This window comes from Pistacia vera, unplaced genomic scaffold, assembly GCF_008641045.1.
Source record: "Pistacia vera cultivar Batoury unplaced genomic scaffold, PisVer_v2 Contig61, whole genome shotgun sequence".
NCBI lineage: Eukaryota > Viridiplantae > Streptophyta > Magnoliopsida > Sapindales > Anacardiaceae > Pistacia > Pistacia vera.
The window spans coordinates 147,033-166,646 of record NW_022196457.1 but is presented as its reverse complement, the minus strand read 5'-3'; the positions used below and the strand labels follow the sequence as shown (position 1 = coordinate 166,646).

Sequence of the window (19,614 nt, the reverse complement as noted above, 5' to 3'; positions counted from 1 at the left end):
ATTGTGACGGTTGGGAACAAACGAATCAAGCATCGGAGTTTTATGGTGCTTTGAAAATGAAATTTGAATACTAGAATTTCTTTGATTTGTGGAGTTGTGAACCTTAGAATTGGATGATTATGTTGGCATTGGAAAGCTGATTCAAAGATCTACAATTCTTGTGTTGATTACTTTGTTGAATTCTAAAGATATCAAGCTCGTTTGAGGAAAAGAACGATCATTGTCGCAACAACAATTTGTGTCGCTACAGTGATACCACTTGGGCTTATATGGCCTGTGTTAAGCCTAGTCCGAGTTTCTTTGCTTTGTTTTGAATAGAATTTCTCCTAATCACACTCTTAAAACCCGAGTAATATAAATAAAGGTCTTTAGCTAGTTTTAGGAAAAGATTGGAAAGAAAGAAGATTAGCCACTCTTTAGAGATTAAGATTCTTAGAGTTTTGGTTCGCCAATTAGAGAAGTTTTTCTATTTTCTTTCTTTTACTCATGTTTATTAATACAATAGTTGTTTTTATTGAAAGTATGAACTAAATATCTTTTCTAGGGCTAAGATGTAGCCCAATTTTATGAATATGCATTGATTTTTATTATTGTTAATTATAAGTTTTTTAAGTTTTATTATTGTACGTAATTCTTTCAATTCTTATGGATCCAAGAGTTGAATGATTTTATAGTTAGGTTGTGATCGAGTGATGAAACCTAATTATTCTAAGGTAATAAAACCATAAATTGAGCCAGCGCTGGAAATAGGTTATCACGATCTATGAGGTTGTAGTAAATTCCATAAAACTTAATGATCTCTTAGCTTCAAAATCTACTTTAGAGATATTTTGGGTTGTTGATTAAGGATTAATTCGGTAATTGTTCGAGAGAAAATTAGCAGAATATTAGGGAATTTGACCTTTAGAATAAACTTAATTAGGTTAACAATAATTGTTAACGCATAAGATTAAATTGGTGTGAAATCTATGCCACGTATTGATTTTCAACCAAAGTTTTGATAAAATTTTTGATACTATTTACTTTTTAATTTTAGTACATTTTTCTTAAGGAATCTGATTAGTTAAATAGTAATAAGATATGTTAGTTTGGTACTTGGTAGTAGTAGTTTTCTTGGGATTTAACATTGTTTATTCATCCTTTATTACTTGTGTGATTTCGTACACTTGCGAAAATCCTGTCATCAGGTTAACTGTTCTTCTATGTGTGTATGTTTTGTTGTCCCTCAAAAAGTACTAGGATTGGGTTTATATAACACCCATTACAATTTTGAATTGGAAATAAATACTAAATCCTCGGAAATAGGAAAACAACTTGATCATCAATTCTAATTTTGGAGTCCATATCGCATGATATCTCCTTGCCAAAATCGGAATTATCCTTCCCCGATTGGGAATTACCCTTTCTAGATTTACCGCATGACAATATATGAGGTTATTCTAGGAAGATCAAGGTTATGTGTTTCGAAAGATGGTTAAAGTTGGTTAAGTGTTTGGAAAGGCGGTTAAATTTGTTTAACCCCTTTGTTTTGACATTTAATTAATATTTTATTAATTGATCTAATATTAATTAATTATTTTGCGAGCAATATGATGATTATAGGTTTAGAATATATATTGTCATTAGATATTATCAGTACAGAAGAAAAATGAAAATGAAGTTTTGATAATGATGATTGATCAGCACTTTTTAACCAAGATTTGACTAACATTAACATCTATAGTACCTCATAATAAAATCTTCTAAGGTACGAAAAAGTATTGAAGGAATGTGACATTTTGGCTTCTATAAATTCGGCGGCCTCTGATACAGATAATGAAATGTGTAAATGTGATCCTTTATTTTCGGCAGGCAAAAATTTGATAATGAGATAGTTTTACTCCAAAGCAACCTGCTTTCACTGAGATGCAGATAGGCTTACATTCTATGCTTGATAATAACTAATTAATCGCTAAGCATTTAGTTTGGTTGACAAATAACTTCCAAGTTTCAACAACTTCCGCTTCAAGTCCAATACAATATCACACTCGTGAAGGAAGTTGTTCGTTTGGGTTGTTAATTTGTCACTAACAAATGACTTGAATTATTAAACTTAAACATTGGCGTTCAAACGAGATCGAGATGTGATGAAAATCGTATTCTAAGCTTACAGCTAATTGTAGTTGATACATATTCATCACATCGACTCATTTCTATATTCATCAAAAGTTGTATGCACATAGCTATCTTACTTTAAACTTCAATTAATCACTTGCCCATCAATCTATAATTGTTTCTGTTTGCTTTTGGGCAAGTGTGAAATTCTATCTATATACACATAATTATTATCTAATTTATTTATAAAAAAGAGCTTTTAGAGTTTAAAAATAGTTAATTTACTTTAGAAGTGCATGAATATTGAAATCCATAAGTATTAGAGATACTTTCTAGTACTTGTCCTTTTTATTTAGAACCAAAATATACTTCACTAATAATTAACATTAAGATATAAAAAAAAGTTTATTATTATTATTATTTATGAACTGAATGCATGGCCAAAATGAAAGTAGACAGTCATAAATAGAAAAAGACCCAACTACTATTGATTCCAATCCAGTCATATAAATAGAATTGACCTGGGTCCCCCTGATTCTCTCATTGGATCCATGACATACAGTAAAGTCCAAATACGGGGCTTGACACCAGTCCTCCCCACCTAATTTTCCGTCCAGAAACACGTATCTTGTCCTTTCGTCATAACTAATGCAACAAGAATTGTCTCACGTGTCTTTTTGTTCATATATTTTTCTAACTCTCTTCTTTTTTCTTCGAAAGTCCACATGGGTATGGAATGGTCCAAATTACCAAGCCGTCCAAGTTCCAACTTGGTGTTCTTGAACTGTTGAGCAGCCATATATACTAACTAAAACACTTCAACTTGCCACTTTTTTTTTTTTTTTTTTTTTTGGTTGCAAATTAACAATATGAATGATGTTTACTATTGCCCTCCCAAGTCAAATATTATTTCTTCTCTTTGCTTTTTTTTTATTAATGGAGCTTTAAAGTTTGATTCTTTCTAAAAGCAATATCTTATTTTAAATTCTTCATCCTTTAGGAAAAAAAAAAAAAAAAAAAAAAAGGTAAAAATGTTTGCTTAAAATGAATCTGTCTTATATTCCTACTCGAATCAAATTCGTCCCGTGTTTACATTAATTGGCAGAGTCAGATGAGAAACAATTGGCTGTGCATATAATTTTCTTTGCCATCACATGTGAACTTATCGATTTTTCATAATTTAACAACGAGACCTTAAAACGGAAGCATCCAAATAGTTGTTTACAATCACATCCAATAGTTATTTCTTCCAAGGAAACATATAAATATTTAAATTGATTGTTATTTAGGTGCTTCTGCTAGGCCACGAACTTGCTGATTTTCTACATTACCATTCAATTAACATCATTATTCTAGAAAAACGTGGGATAACTTTTTTGAAAAAAGATGTCTTCAATGCTTGTCGCGGCATGAGGGTTTTCAATTTTCTTAATATTATACGTACCTAACCAGCACTCGGCTTTCTTCTTTTTTATAGTTAAAATTTTAGAACATTGACAGCTATTCTTCTTCATTACAAAATTTCTTTCTGCTTACAGCAGCTACCACTTATATTCGATCTGGTTCTAAAGTCTGACTTCTCTTCTTCACAACTCAGACCAAACCACTAATGGCCAACCTTTGAAAATTTTCCTTTGAGTTTCTTACATTCTTAAGCCTTTACTTTTTCTAAATCTTTGTCTTCCCCTGTATCCTTTCACTTCATTTATCAGATACAGGGAAATGAACAATATCTGCAAGAGCCAAGTTGATGTTTTTCTCTTTTCCTTCTGTTTTCTTGTATGTTCGTTTGCTTATTTTTGCCATGCCGCTAACACCCTCACGAAAGGCGAGTCCTTAAAAGATGGCGATGACGCCTTGATTTCCACCAACGAAATCTTTAAACTGGGATTCTTTAGCACTGGAAATTCTAGTCTAAGATATGTTGGTATATGGTATAACAAGATTGAGTTAATTACGCCTGTATGGGTTGCAAATAGAAATACGTCAATCTCAAATGGAAACGGAACTTTAACCATTGGTGACAGTGGAAATTTGATGGTTTTAGACGGGAATAACACTCTAGTTTGGTCTTCTAATGCTTCGATAGAGTCAAACAACACAGCTGCAATACTTGGAAATGACGGAAATCTTATTCTGTCAAGCAGTGAAAACATTGGTAATATGGGTAAGGCCTATTGGACGAGTTTTGATAATCCAACGGATTCGTATCTACCAGGCATGAGACTTAAATTTAATCCTAGAAATGGAGAGAAACGTGTTTTCATTTCATGGAAATCGGCTTCTGATCCTTCAACGGGAAACTACTCAATGGGAGTTGATCCTCATGGTGCAGCTCAAGGTGCGCCACAGATAGTGATGTGGGAGCAATTAAAAAGGCAGTGGAGAAGTGGGCAATGGGATGACAGAATATTTACAGGGGTTCCCTTCATGGCTGCTTCAACAAATTTCATTTATGGTTTCAAGCTATCATCTCCTGAACCGGATGGAAGCATGTACTTTTCATATAACCAAATGAATTCGTCTGATTTGTTGAGGTTCCGTCTTACCTGGGATGGATTCGAAGAGCAGCTAAAGTGGGATGAGGGTAACAAGAACTGGACTGAGATACAGGTAGAGCCGCTAAACGATTGCGAGCTTTACAATTTTTGTGGGAATTTTGGGTTTTGCAAGGTAAATAGTTCTCCCAAATGCAGTTGTATGGAAGGCTTTGTAGCGAGGGATGGGGAGCAATGGAATATGGGAAATTGGTCAGGTGGATGTGTTAGGAGGAATGAGTTGCAGTGCCGGAGGAATACTAGTGAAGGAGGGAAAAGTGGTGGAGCAGATGGTTTTAAAAATTTGAAGGGCATGAAGTTGCCTGATTTTGACACCGTAGTATCTGTGGGGAATTCCGAAACTTGCAAGGACAAATGTTTCCAGAATTGTTCATGTAATGCTTATGCGGATGTTGATGGAATTGGGTGCATGATATGGGTTGGGGATTTGATTGATGTTCAGAATTTCGACGACGGTGGAAATACACTACACATCCGACTTGCACATTCTGAATTTGGTAAACTTTTCATCTCTGTATAAGTTTGTTATTGTTAGTCTCTACTTTTATTTTCCATGGAAATCCCTTTAGTTTTGATTTAAGTATTTGTTTCTGTTTAGGCATAATATGATGAAAAACCTTGGCTATCCAACTTTAATCGTAGAGATCTAGTTTTGTGTGCTAATAATGAAATGAGTCAGTGATGTGATCATCTGATTCCTTTTAGTTTCATCATTTAAAAAATAGGTGGCAGTAGCAGATTATCCAATGCTGCAATAATATCAATTGCTGTGGTTGGATCATTCTTCTTGGCTTTATCTTTATGGCTTTTGTGGAAATTCAGGGGAAAACTGAAAGGTAAGATTATTATTTTCCACTGTCATTGCGCGACTAAAAGGTTCTTGGCTAATTATCTCTAAACTGTTTTTCTTTTTTTTCCAATTCTTCTCTTTTATTTCAATGTAGTTATGCACAAAGTCTCATCATTATCATGTTGCAAGAGCAAGAGGGACGATATGCCAGTCATGGATGCGAGCAGGAATGAAGAATTCTCAACAGATCTTTCAGGACCGGCTGACATTCTTATGGATGTAACTCAAGTAAACGGTGCTGATTTACCAATGTTCAATTTTAATACCATAGCAATCGCTACAAATAACTTTTCAGATGAAAACAAGCTTGGGCAGGGAGGATTTGGTCCTGTCTATCAGGTAAATTTCTATCTTGAGCATGTTGTTAAATGCTTATATATGTTGGTGAGCTGAAATGTACTAAAGATAAATTTGTATTTCTTTTTTCACCAGGGAAAGCTTCCCGAGGAACAAGAAATAGCGGTAAAGAGGCTTTCAAGAAAATCTGTCCAAGGCTTAGAGGAGTTTAAAAATGAGGTTATACTAATTGCCAAATTGCAACACAGAAATCTAGTTAGACTACTGGGGTGCTGCATTCAAGGGGAAGAAATGATGCTAGTTTATGAGTATATGCCAAACAAAAGCTTGGATTTCTTTCTATTCGGTATGTACCTAAAGTTGAATATATTCGTCGTTATAGATATTCATTACGCATCTGTATTCATGTTTGTTTTCTTGATCAACATCATGTCAGACACAGAGAAGCAAGCCCTGCTAAACTGGAAAAAACGATTTGCAATTATTGAAGGAATTGCGCGAGGGCTCCTCTATCTCCATCGGGATTCAAGACTTAGAATAATTCATCGAGATCTAAAGGCAAGTAACATTTTGTTGGACGAAGAAATGAACCCAAAGATTTCAGACTTTGGCATGGCTCGTATGTTTGGGGGCAATCAACATGAAGCCAATACAATCCGAGTTGTTGGCACATAGTAAGTATATAGCATGTTTGCACATTTAATATTGATTTTCAACCATACCAGTAACTTGATTAATCTGAATTTCACAATTTGTCTTAACAATGCAGTGGCTATATGTCCCCTGAATATGCAATGGAAGGCCTATTTTCAGTAAAGTCGGATGTATATAGCTTTGGGGTGTTATTACTAGAGATCATTTCTGGCAAGAGGAACAATAGCTTCCGTTCATCCGAATTCTCTAACCTTATTGGATATGTAAGTAGATTGAATTTGTTTTCTAGTTATACTTAATATGTAGAAGTTGAGTGACAAAAAAAAATTGGAATAATTTCAGGCATGGACACTTTGGAATGAAGGTAGAGCAATGGAACTAGTGGATCGGAGCATTCGGGATTCATGTTCTGAAAGTCAGGTGTTGAGATGCATTCATGTAGGGATGTTATGTGTGCAAGATTCTACAATGTACAGGCCGGATATGGCAAATGTGGTGCTGATGCTTGAGAGTCAAACTCCAACACTTCAAACGCCTAGACAACCAACCTTTACATCTATGAGGAACTCTGTGGATGTTGATTTTTCTTTGGAAGCTCACGATACCGTATCCTCCAATGATTTGACTGTTACTATGGTAGCTGGGAGATAGAAACTCTCATGAAAATATATATTATTTTCATTATATATACATAGATATAGATATAGGCACACACACAAGCTGTTTTATTCATTAATTAGTTTCCAGGTTGTATAGATTTTTGGTTTTTTATACTTGTGGGTTGGTCTCTTAATTTGTATTTTTGGCATTCAATATTCAAATACATATAGGAGTGTTTTTTCGTTAACATTGGTGTTATTAGATGGATGTTTCATCATCAGAAAGAAAAGGGACATGGGCATCTATTTGAGTTTCAGATACAGGGGATGCATGGATGGTGCAGGAAAACGATCAATATTAATCAGATCAAATTGTATTAATTTTGAAATTGAATCTCTCAAATTGCAACCCTATTCGATTCTATTTATTCAATTCCTGATCATTTTGTGGATACAAATACAATCAGGAAATGTATTATGTGTATAATGAATCGAATATTGTATCGTCTTCGAAAAATAGAATTTGGAGCACATTTTTTTAACTAATATTAACAAACAACATAATGCAACTTGCGATTAAATTATTGATTTGTTAGTTGCGACAACTAATTTTGGCTCAACACGATATTTATATTTAGAATAAGTATCTATCCACTGTAATATAATATTCAGGTAGGCGGATGAGTTTTACCTAGAGACAAAAAGATTAATATTAAACATCTAAAATTTTAAGTAACAAACAGGAAATCTATTATATAATAAGCTAACATCAATTAATTGATTTCCTTGATTGAATTAGATGGTTTCAGGCCCTTTGTCATTTGTAATGCTTCGTATATTCAGATTTATAATTGCTTTAAGGGAGTGTTAGATTCTCCAAAGGAATAGTTCAGACAGAAAAAGGATCGGAATTTAAAAATATTTGTTTCAGCTCTTGATAATGTTGCCAAGCTAGCATGCACTGGCTTGTTTATTTAGTTTTTATATAATTATAAAGGAAAGTGTGTTCAATCTCCATCAATGATAACTAAGTTTTTCATTTTTTATTTTCGGAAAAAAGAGTGACATAATATTAAATCAAATTAAAGCCTTATCATGTGCAATTTGTGTCTGCTTAATTTGTTCTTTCTGTGTAAGGGCAGGGGCCATGCACGTTGTCCCCACCAGTCCAATTAACTCTCATTATACTTTTAAAATTTATGTATAAGAGAGAAAATTATATCTATTTTTTTTTTTATTTGTTCTATCAAATCTATGTTTTGAAATGACAATAAGTGAACTTCTTGAATTCATTTTCTAGATTAAAAAATTACTTTAATAATTCATTAATATTCCTAAAATAAGGGTTGACATATGCTGACATCATCAATCACCAATCAGGATCTAAGAAAGCATTCTACTGTCTAGAGCATGACATGTCTCCAAAGGAAAAAAGAATATAGCTGTCACAAACCCAAACCAACTCAAGAATTTGTGTCTGAGTAAATTTGGTTTGCACACTTGTCCAAGTCCCATTTAATTTAAGGATATTATTTGAGTTCTCAACGAATGGGAAGATAAGAGAAATCTACACGACACCAGGCCACTTACAAAAGTATAATCATTACGTTAAGCTAAACGGGTATAAATAGGTAGCTTCCCCCCTCATAAAATAAAGGTTAGACATTCATGCATTCAAAAAAGAAAATAGCAAAGACACTAGAAAGAGACTGGCTTGATATTCTCTAAGAACACTTAGAACACCAAACACGTGTAACCCTAGATCGCAACTCGCAACCTCTTGTAAGCTTTTCTAGTAATCAGAAAGTTATCTTTATATAAACGGACACAATTCTGATTCAAATTAATCGCATTCCTTGCGATCAACATAATAGAGGCGAACTGAAGACAAGAAGGCAATGGTTGATCTCAAGACGGCGAGCGGGCGTATGCACTTTGTGAGGGAATCTCAATTGAGAGGACTTGAGATATGGCACCAAAAGTGGATGTATCTATTGTGCTAACCGCCTATGCAGATATGAGATCGTGGAAGGGAGTAGGACGGGAGGTGGTGGCCCCTAATTTGCCAATGAACGGCAAGGTTTATTCTTGGACACACGTTATACTTGACCGATGTTCGCTCCATACCCAAGAATAAGGTGTATGGTGCTTTCTCGTTCAATTTGTCTTGACAATTAAAGCTGCTAGCTGCTTTAAAGGCTGGCCTTACTCTATTCCTCAGAACGGAATAGTCGTCCAGTTTTTTTTTTCGGCTTTGCTTTGGGAGGCGGCGCTCATTTTTGTTTTGTCAGAGCCTTGCGGCTTTGCTTAAACCCCCCTTCCCCCTTCAATGTTGCAATGAAACTGAAACTTAGCTTAGGCAAGAGAATCGTTCACGCCTACTTTGCTCAGTTCTGTTGCTATTAAGGGATAATTGTTACTCAAATTTTACGAAAAAGTCCATACACCTTGGGGTGGTGAAGCAGAAGGGAAAAGCTAATGACTATCGTGAAACCCTGTATTTTAAGCAATCCACAAAGAAGAAAACCAGCCAAGAAGAGAGCTAATAGCAAAGGCGAATACCAGAGGAATCACTCTAGTTAGGCCTTTAGCATCTTGTCAACTTTACATTTATGTCTTTGCATGCTATTGTACTCACAGTACCTCACCCATTCGCTATAATTAGCTCACATGTGACTTCTTAGCACTTTACACATGTGAAGTCATTGGTGTCAAAATCAAGCATCAACAGTTTGGTGTTGGAAGGAGGGGCAGATTTTACAACAGCTCTTTATCTAGTAAACTCAACTGGCCCATCAATTCCTTTTTCAAAGATCAACCACAAATTATCATAGCTCATGGTTTCAAAACTGAGTGTCCTAGCATGAACAACAACAATGAGGAAATTCCCCACAACTAGGAGGAAACTCCCCCTAAAGGAGTTTTGACTCCCCAAACAATAGCAGGGAGCATTATTTTGATCTCCCAAACGGATCATGCCCTAATTCATTATTTAGGAAAAGTGGACAACACTCTCCAAACGATGAACCAGCGATGGGAACGTTTGGACAAAGTAGTACTGCCAAATTCAAACAAGGCAATACCACCCCCAAAGACGTCTACAGGTCATGCAAAAGTGTGGAAACAAGCATATCCTCATGTCACACACACTACAGCACAAAAGGGTAAATGTGTCACCGACCAAGGGCAAAAAGGCCGAAAAGGCATTCGAATACTGCCCATAAGCAAAGAGATAAAACTTTTGTTTAGCGACTTGGCAATACTTAATGTCAGGAACAATCCCACGACACATCGCACAAACACGCCCATGAAAGTGTCAGGCATGAAGATTCCCACCACCATCAGCACGATGGTTTCGACCATTACCGAGAGGGAAATACCCACCATCAGCGCATGGCTCCGATCATCAAAGAGATAGGGAAAACTCCCCCAACCACTTATTGCCTTCACAGGGTTTCGACCCACAAGTGTCAAGGCATGCTAAAGGCTCCAACCAAATCATGGGAAACACTGATTTGCGGTCTTTCATCAACCACAATTGCAAGGCACGCACCCAGATTGCAGAAATTGATCCCCCAAGAGCTCCACTTCCTCAACTTGAGGATTTACAGCAAGCTTTGGATTAGATTCAAGCTCGACAAAATGAGCAAGGAGTGATCATTAAGGCATCTCCCTTTTCTCATAAGGTTCTAACGGCACCTCTCTTGCCAAGATTCAGAATGTTAGATATGAAGGCATTTGACAAGAACGTTGATCCTCAAGATCACCTCTATGAGTTTAACGACCTCATGGAGCTGCACCAAGTCTCAAACTTGGTAAAATGTTGCTGCTTGGCAATGACTCTAACTGCCAATGCAAAACATTAGTTCAGATTGTTTCCACCAGGGTCTATCGATACATGGCAGTAGATGAGCTTGTTATTCCTGAGACACTTCCAAGCGAACAGGTAGTTCTCGATGCCGCTTAACTGTTTAAGCAACATACGACAAGAAAAGAACAAGTTTCTCAAGTCTTACATTGACAGATTCCATAAGGAACTGAATAAGTTGACTAATACACCCAAAGATTCAATTTGAACTCTAATCATAGCAAAATTTCACCCGCAAACTGATTTGTGGAATAAGCTGCAATCAGAAGACAACATCTCCCTTACTCACTTCTACAACCTCGTAGAGAAATATCTACGTATTGAAAACTCAGTGGCAGCCCTAAATCGCCACGACTCCAAGGCTTCAACTAGCACTCCTAGTCAAAGGGATGAATCCAAGGGGGGGGGGGGGGGGGGGGGGGGGGATGGGGGGGGCAATAGAAGAAATGATCGCAAATGGGCAAATGACGATTGGAGAAAGGGAAAGAAACAACATTTTGAGCCCAAGAAGGCTTATGTCCCACTACCTCGTTGTGACAACTTCACTCCATTGAACACATCGATCTCAAACATCCTGGATGTATCAAAAGAAGTCAGCTTGCTCGCAAATCTAGAGCCCATGAAGACACCCCTATCAAAGAGGGGCGAAAAAAAATATTGTCGCTCCCACAGGGACATAAGACATCATACCGATGAATGTCGTGCTCTTAAGCAAGCAATTGAAGATCTCATTCAGAAAGGTCACTTCAAAGAGTATGTTGACAGTCCAATTCCCTTGAGGGAAAAAGATCGTGATGACGAGGAAAGACGTAAAGGTCGCAAGGGTCTCTACTTAGTTAGGACCATCATTGGGGGACCTCACATCATAGGGACCTCTTGGCATGCACAAGATTAGTATGCCCGAGAAGCCTGATATGAGCCTTACAACGTCCTCAATTTAGAGCAGCAACCTCACAAACATTGCTAAGAAGAAGAAATAACCTTCTTTGAGAAAGACGCGAGGCAAATACATCACCCTCACACTAATGCATTAGTCATCGCAATTGAGATAGAAATGTGTGAAGTCCACAGAATGTTGGTGGACAATGGAAGCGCCATGAATATCCTATTTCAGACGACCTTTGAGGAGATGAAGCTTGAAGATACATACTAAAGCTTGTAGCCACTCCTCTTTACGGTTTTATCGGGGACTATCTAACTCCCTGAGGAATGATAACTCTTTAAGTGTGTTTGGTTCAGAGAATGTTGCATTGCTAGGAATGTTATATTAATGGAAAGATAGATTACCTTGAAGATTACTAAGAATGTTTAGAGAAATATGTTTGGTTGGCTGGAATAAATTTGTGAGCATGTTATATAAATTATTAAATTGTCCTCCTTTTTAAATATTAATATAATATAATATTATTTTATTATTATTTTTTGAATAACTTTTTTAACCCCCTACATTTCAGAGTTAGCTAAAACACCTTAGCAACACAAAAAGTTTAGAACTTTTTTGCCTTTCACGGCCAAATATTTTGCCTTTCATTGCCGAAAATAGCTTATCGGCCATGACCGACCATATATGGCTGGTCGTGTGCCATTTCGTCGTTGCTAGTGGCTAGATCTAGTCGCCACCCTTGGGGTAATTTTTTTTAAATTTCAAGGGTATTTATGTCCCAAAACTTTTTATATAAGGATAAAATAGTCAATTGGTATATTTGTAAATTGTTTTTAAAATAAGGGCATTATTGTCCTAAAATTTTATTAATAAGGGCTAAAATTGTAACAAAAATAAGATTACCAAGTAATCTTAAAATACCTAAGAAAATAGAGGTAATCAGATTACTTCCTATATTACCAACAATAACTACTATTGGTATTGGAAGATTACTGGAATCTTATATTACTTAACAACCAAACGTGGTAATAAAGTAATACAAGATGAGATTACCTTAGTAATTTCCTATTACCCCTAACCAAACACACCTTTCCAGTCATTTTGGGTGATCCCCATGAAACGACTAAGATGGCGGAATTCATGGCAGTGCATCATTGGACAACCACTACTACAGAACTTCAGGGCCGTCACTTCCATCTATCATCAAAAGATGAAGTTCCACACTTCGTCTGGGTGTGGAGAAGTAAGGGGATCATAGCATGAATCTCGTAACTTTTACAATCAAGCAGTCCAGCTCGCATGGAAGGGAAAAGGGAAATCTGAGGGCAAGCTAGAGTAGTCAATGGAAATTAGTAAGACCAAGCCAGAGCCTGGCCTAGTGGAGGATAACATTGATCTTCGCATCCAGAAGGAGAATTCCCATAGTGGGCCAGTAGAGACATTGTTTGAGGTACCAATCGACGAGCACGAGCCAACTCATACACTGAGAATCGAAAGTAATCTTAACCCTCAATTCCCCACTAATTTAACGAGCTTCCTCAGACAGAACATCGATGTTTTTGCATGGACACATGCTGACATGATCGGGATCAGTCCGAAAATCATATGTCATGCACTCAACATCGATCGTGAAATCAAACCAGATCACTAAAAAAAAGAGTCATATACCCAAAACGCTATGCAACTCTCAAAAGTGAGGTAGATAAGCTTCTCTCAATCGGGTTCATCTGAGAAGCTCATTACCCTAGTCGAGTCATAAATATTGTTTTGGTGAAAAAAAGCCAATGGTAAATGGTGGAATTGCGTTGATTTCACGGATCTCAACAAGCCTTGCCCAAAAGACAATTTCCCTTGCCCAAAATTGACTAGCTCGTTGATGCCACTTTTGGGCACGAGCTGTTAAGCTTCATGGATGCATATTCAAGATACAATCAAACTCCAATGTTCACGCCAAACAAGGAACACACCTCGTTCATCATAGATCATGGGTTATACTGCTATAAAGTCATGCCCTTCAATATGAAAAACACTAGAGCAACTTGATAATCCGAGGATTAAACTGTTTTAACTAGGCTTTTTAGTCAGATTTTAGATACTTTTTAGTTCATTTTGGCCTGAATTTTTACTTAATTCTTTATATTTTGTGTTTCAGGAAAAAATGGACATTTTGAGCAAATAATGAGCGATTTGGAGTTTCTGGACTCAGAAGTAAGCGGATCTCAGATTTTGGAAGAATTCTGAAACAGAATGGAACACTAGGAAGCTTGTTTCCATAGGAGAGCATCGAGGATCGAAGATTCAAGCAAAAAGGCAAGTGGAGGGCAATTTTGAAATTTCAGAATTCCACATGGAGCTTTGCCGTGATGAAGAAAGCTAACGCACGAGATCTGTTTTTACTTCGTCGCCACAACGAGAATTCTTCTTCGCCGCGACGACGTCTGCGAATTTCAAAACGCATAGTTTTACTTTTCAGCAATTTCTTAGGTTTTTGGGCGAGGTTGATGCGTGTTTCCTACAACATGCAAATGTAGCAAGTATACGAGTCGCCAAAGTAATAAATGATAGTTAGAGTATCGTTCCCACGAGGATAGTGTTACTAAGTACCGATTTCCCTAGATTAAGTCCTAATTAAAGCAACAATAAATTGGATTGATGGAAAATTAACAACTAAATACAAATTAACAAAATATAATGAATGATAATGAAATTAAAGCAAAACCCACAACTTAACTAATTAAACAATGCTAAAAATGCTACGGTGTTGATTTCACCTAGATACGTTAACCCAGATCATAGAATCTATTACCCAAGTTCTAATTCCTTGATTGAAAATCGAATTCCCTAAGTTGTAAAACATAACTTCTCAGGCTACATTTCCCTACTTATCCCTATTAAGCTTCCGCACCCAACAAAATGAAGATTAATAGTTCAAAGTCTTTTAAGCTTTATGGAATTCTATCTAGATTTCATAGATCGCTAAACCTATCTCTAGCGTTTGCTTAATCTACGGTCTTTATCCCAAGAGGCACAATCACAAATCACTTCTCAGTCTCATTGTGAACAACACACATTTGAATGGTGATCAAGCATCCAAAAGTCATTAAACAAAGAGATAAACACTCATCATGAAATTAAAACTCAAAGTAATCAATTCATATAATTTGAATCATTGTATCAAGATTACATCAAACCCTAGCTAAACAACTCAGTTCATACTCGAAAACGAAATAAAATAACTAAAACAAAATGAATCAAGATTCATCATTGAAAAAAAAGCAAAAGATGGAGAAATCTTCTCTAATTTGAAGCCCAAATCTTCAATAATCTTCTCCTTCCATGAGCTGCCTCCCAAATGACGAACCAACAGACTCTCTTCCTTTTTTGCTCTAATTTATAACTCTCTCACTTAACGATGAGCCCTAGCAAGCCAAAACGGTCGTTTTATTTTTACATCTGATGCAGGTTTCACCGCGGTGAAGCTTTTTCCTTGCCACAGCGAGGACTTTCGAGCAAAATTTGAGCATGATAGAGTCTGAATATGGACAGTTTTAGAAATATTAATTGTAGTCTTTCAATTATATTTTTTTAGTTCAAGAATCAGCACAATCCGAGGTCTACAGCTCAAGTTATAGCATAAAACTAAAGCATGTCCAAAGACGTTTTTCTTCAGTTCCCAGCGTACTTTTCACAACTTCAAGCCAAGTTTTCGCCCTTTTCCAGTCAGAATTAGGAAAAACCAAAACATGAAGTTGTAGCTCTTCTTCTTAGCTTTCCAAAGCTTCTAAATTCAGTCATTCTGAGTTTCCAAGCTCAAGTTACACAATTATGCTCAAAACTGTCATTTATGCTAAAAAATCATCATTATGCAATAAAAATATCATTTAGGCCTGCAAGACAAATTAAGAATTAGGTAGCAATTATGGCCCAATTGTTGAAAAGTATCCTAAATCCTATCAAAATTCAATGCAAAATCATAGTGTAAAACATGATTATCAGAGGTATAAAAGAAAAAACTTAGTCTTTTTGAAGGGTTCTTTCGTTTTTGGATAGACGGTAGTTTTTACATATTCTTAAATTGAATTTGAGTGATTTTGATAAAAAAAAAAAAAAAAAAAAAAAGTGAATATTCGAGGTGAACCAGTAGATTCGTCATTGGAGATTCTTTTCTTTTCTCTCTTGTTTCCATGATGTTGAACTTTGAATTTTTTCGTTTCTTTAATTGTATTATTGATTTAGACATGAACTAACCTATTTTGGGTTAGGGTTTTGATTGTAATTCGGAATTTCCATGGGTTATTGATTGAATGATTGTATTATCATATGAACTTGCTTGAGTGGTGCATACTCTGATTTACTATTCATGTGAGAACATGAGATGATGTGAGAAAAGAATCAGTGGGGCTTCGTGGTAATCACAGGTAGGAATTGGTGCGAGGAGTGGAGGCGGGACCCATGTGCAATGGGGGGGCTGAGGTTGGGGGCGTGGTAAGGGGGGTTGGACTTCTTCTTTGTTGGGGGGGTGGGGGGGTTGGGGGGGGGGTGTTGGTTGGGGGGGGGGTGGGGGGGGGGGCTCGGGGTTTGCGGGGGTTGGGGGGGTGGGGTGTGGGGGGGGTTGGGGGGGGGGGGTGGTGGGGGAGGGGTGGGGGGTGGTGTGGAGTTGGGTGAGTTTGGTTGTGGGGGGTTGGGGTTTCGTGGGTTTGGGGGGGGGGGGTGTATGGGGGGGGGGGTGGGGGGGGTGGGGGTTGCGGGGGTGTGGGCGCAGGGTGGTTGGGGGTGGGGGTGGTTTTTTTTGGGTTGGGGGGGGTGTTTTTTTTTTTTTTTGGCGGGGGGGGGTTGGTGGGGGGGGGGGGGGTTTTTTTTTTGGGGGGGTGGGTTGGGGGTTTTGTGTGGGTGGGGGGGCGTTTTTTTGTTGTGGGGGGGGGGGGTGGGTGGGGGGTTTGTGTTTTTGTGGTGGGTGTGGGGGTTGGTTGGGGTGGGGGGTTTTGGGTCTGTGTTGGTTTTTTGGGGGTTTTTTGGGGGGGTGTGTGTGGCTCGTTGTGTCGTTTTTGTGTGGGGGGGGGGTTTTGTTTTTTGTTTTTTTCGTTTTTTTTTTTTTTTTGGTGCTTGTTTTTTTTGTCTTTCCCCGGGTGTGCTTGCTTGGTGTGTGGTTTTGTTTTTTGGTGGTTGTGGCTTTTGTTTGTGTTTTTTTTTTTTTTTGATGCTAGAGATAGATTCAAGAACAATGAAATCAATCTAGGATTCTTGTGCTTAATGAGCTTAAATTTATTAACTTTCAATTGTTGGGTGCGGAAGGTTAATAGGAAAAGTAGGAAAACATAGCTGAGAAGGTATGTGTGGACACTTTAGAGAGTTCGATTTACAATAAAATGCATGTGAATATGAATTTAGTTTAATTCTTTAGGTTTAACTCATAGAGTCCGAATGAAGTCAAAACCCTACCCGTTTGTTTGAATTGATTTTATCCGTATTTTAAATCTTGCTTCATAGTTACTTTATTTTAGTAAATTTGTTTTTAGGTATAGTTTAAATTGCTCCCTTTATCCAAAAGAATTCGATTGCTTCAACTTAAAAACGGTTAAAAAACTTAGTGCTTAGCAACAATCCTGTGGGAACGATACTCACTCATCAATCTATTACTTGTGCGACTAGTATACTTGCTACATTTGCATGTTGTAGGAAACACGCATAAGTTTTTGGCACCGTTGCAGGAGATTGAGTGTTTAAGTTAATATTGAGTTTTCTATAGTTAGCTAGATTGGAGTTTTAATTTTTGTTTTCATCATTTTTGTTAACTTTTGTTTTATTTTTCAGTGGTTTGAGATCTCACTTCCCTTTGCTATTTCTGTGTAGTTTATGCGAAGAGCAAGACGTCAGCCAGTGGTTCCTGTTGATCCTGAGATTGAGAGAATCGCCAGATGACTAACAAGAGAGAGAAGAGAAAGGGGGATACAGTGGTTGAATTGGAAGACATAGCTGTTGAAATGGCAGAACCAGAAAACAGGATACTAAGGGAATTCTCAGTTCCCACTGTTAATGGCAGTGGTTCGAGCATTACGAGACCAGCAGTCCAAGCCAACACATTTGAGATAAAGCTGGCAATCATCCAGATGATCCAGCAGTCGGTAAGGTTTTAGGTGATTTGAAGGAAGATCTGAATCAGCATATGCAAACTTCTTGGAAATTTGTGACACCTTCAAGTCGAATGGAGTGTCAGATGATGCCATTAGGTTGAGGTTATTCCCATTCTCATTGGGGGATAAAGCAAAGGGGTGGTAATGGCACTACCATCGGGACTATCACAAATGGAATGATCTAGCACAGAAGTTCCTGACCAAGTTCTGCCCTCTAGCAAAATCAGCCAAACTGAGAAATGATATCACATCATTTCTACAGATGAATCCGAGTCATTGGATGAGGCTTGGGAGAGGTACAAGGAATTGATGAGGAAATGTCCACACCATGGGTTGCCAGTTTGGCTTCAAGTCCAAACATTCTACAATGGACTGATGGGTGACGTGCAAACCACGGTGGATGCAGCATTAGGAGGAGCCTTGCATAATAAGACACCAGGGAGGCTTATGAGTTGCTTGAGGTTTTGGCAAGCAACAACTATCAAAGACCAAATGAGAGAGCAATATCAAAATCTACAGGTCTTCATGACGTTGATGCCTTCACAGCCATCTCAACCCAACTCACGGCACTTCAGAAACAGTTGGGAAGTATGCAGGTAAACTTATTCAAGCACCTCAACTAACTTGTGATATTTTGCAGGAAACCATGTGAGACGCGAGGTCAAGTGAGGAACACATTGCTTCGTCATCTTTTCATCGAAGCAAGTGAACTACTTGGCAGGAAATCAGAGGCAACCAAACAACCCGTACTCCAACACATATAATCCAGGGTGGAGAAATCATCCAAATCTAGTTGGGGCAATCGAAACAGCAAAATAATCAATGGAACCAAGGATATTGCCAACAACCAAATAGGGGTGAGTAATCAATCGGGAGATCAAGAGTGTCAAAGTTAGAGACATGTTTGGGAAATTCATGCAGGAGACCACAGGTTTTAGATGAGACGAGGAAAAAAATTCAGAATCAAGGGGCGTCCATTCGGAATTGAGGTATAGATGAGCCAATTGGCCAAGAAGCTAAATGAGAGCTGTAGGGTTCTTTACCAAGCAATACTGTGACTAACCCACGTGATCAGCAAATGCCATAATTTTGAGGAGTGGAACAGTTTTGGAAGAAGTTGAGCAAGCTAGAAAGGAAGAATTGAAAAGGAAGTTGATGAGAAACAAGCAGTTGGAGGAGAGAACAAGAAGAAGGAAGAAAGGCAAAAGAAGAAGGAGAAACTGCCATTCCCCGAGATACCACCAGAGTTGGCACATCACACTCCACCGTGCCTTTTCCTCGGAGACTGAAAAAAAAGAATCAGGATAAGCAGTTTTCAAATTTATTGAAATATTTAAAAAATTGCTATAACATTCCTTTTGCAGATGCATTACAGCAGATGCCAACCTGCACGAAGTTCCTTAAGGAAGTCCTATCAAAATAAAGGAAGCTAGAAGATGAGGAAACAGTGATGCTTATGAGGAGTGCAACATCATTCTCAGAAGAAGTTACTCCGAAGCTCAAAGATCTAGGGAGTTTTACTATTCCTTGCATTATAGGGATATTACTTTTGATCATGTTTTATGTGATTTAGGTGTAGTATTAATTTAATGCCCTTTTCTATTTTCTGGAGATTGGGAATTGGTGAAGTGAAGCTAACAACCATGTCGTTGCAACTAGCGGATAGGTCCATAAAACACC

At 37.5% G+C, this 19,614-nt stretch overlaps 1 protein-coding gene and 1 non-coding gene across 3 annotated transcripts; one reads left to right on the top strand and one right to left on the bottom strand.

Moving 5' to 3' along the window:
* Positions 1 to 3,617: 3,617 nt before the first annotated feature.
* LOC116110715 (G-type lectin S-receptor-like serine/threonine-protein kinase B120) lies at positions 3,618 to 7,568 on the top strand. Of its 2 annotated transcripts, XM_031396939.1 has the most exons (8): positions 3,618 to 5,149; positions 5,378 to 5,488; positions 5,597 to 5,841; positions 5,935 to 6,145; positions 6,236 to 6,473; positions 6,569 to 6,716; positions 6,796 to 7,059; positions 7,316 to 7,568. In XM_031396939.1, exons 1-8 carry the CDS (start codon positions 3,817 to 3,819, stop codon positions 7,361 to 7,363), a joined length of 2,598 nt encoding a protein of 865 aa, XP_031252799.1. In that variant the 5' UTR covers positions 3,618 to 3,816; the 3' UTR covers positions 7,364 to 7,568. The 2 variants fall into 2 exon arrangements, with proteins under 2 accessions (XP_031252799.1, XP_031252800.1); XM_031396940.1 differs by lacking the exon at positions 7,316 to 7,568 and having other exon boundaries at positions 6,796 to 7,300.
* A 10,595-nt stretch (positions 7,569 to 18,163) lies between these two features.
* On the bottom strand, positions 18,164 to 18,269 carry LOC116110716. The gene has a single exon (XR_004124957.1). It is a non-coding gene; the product is annotated as a small nucleolar RNA R71 (small nucleolar RNA).
* Between the last annotated feature and the right edge of the window lie 1,345 nt (positions 18,270 to 19,614).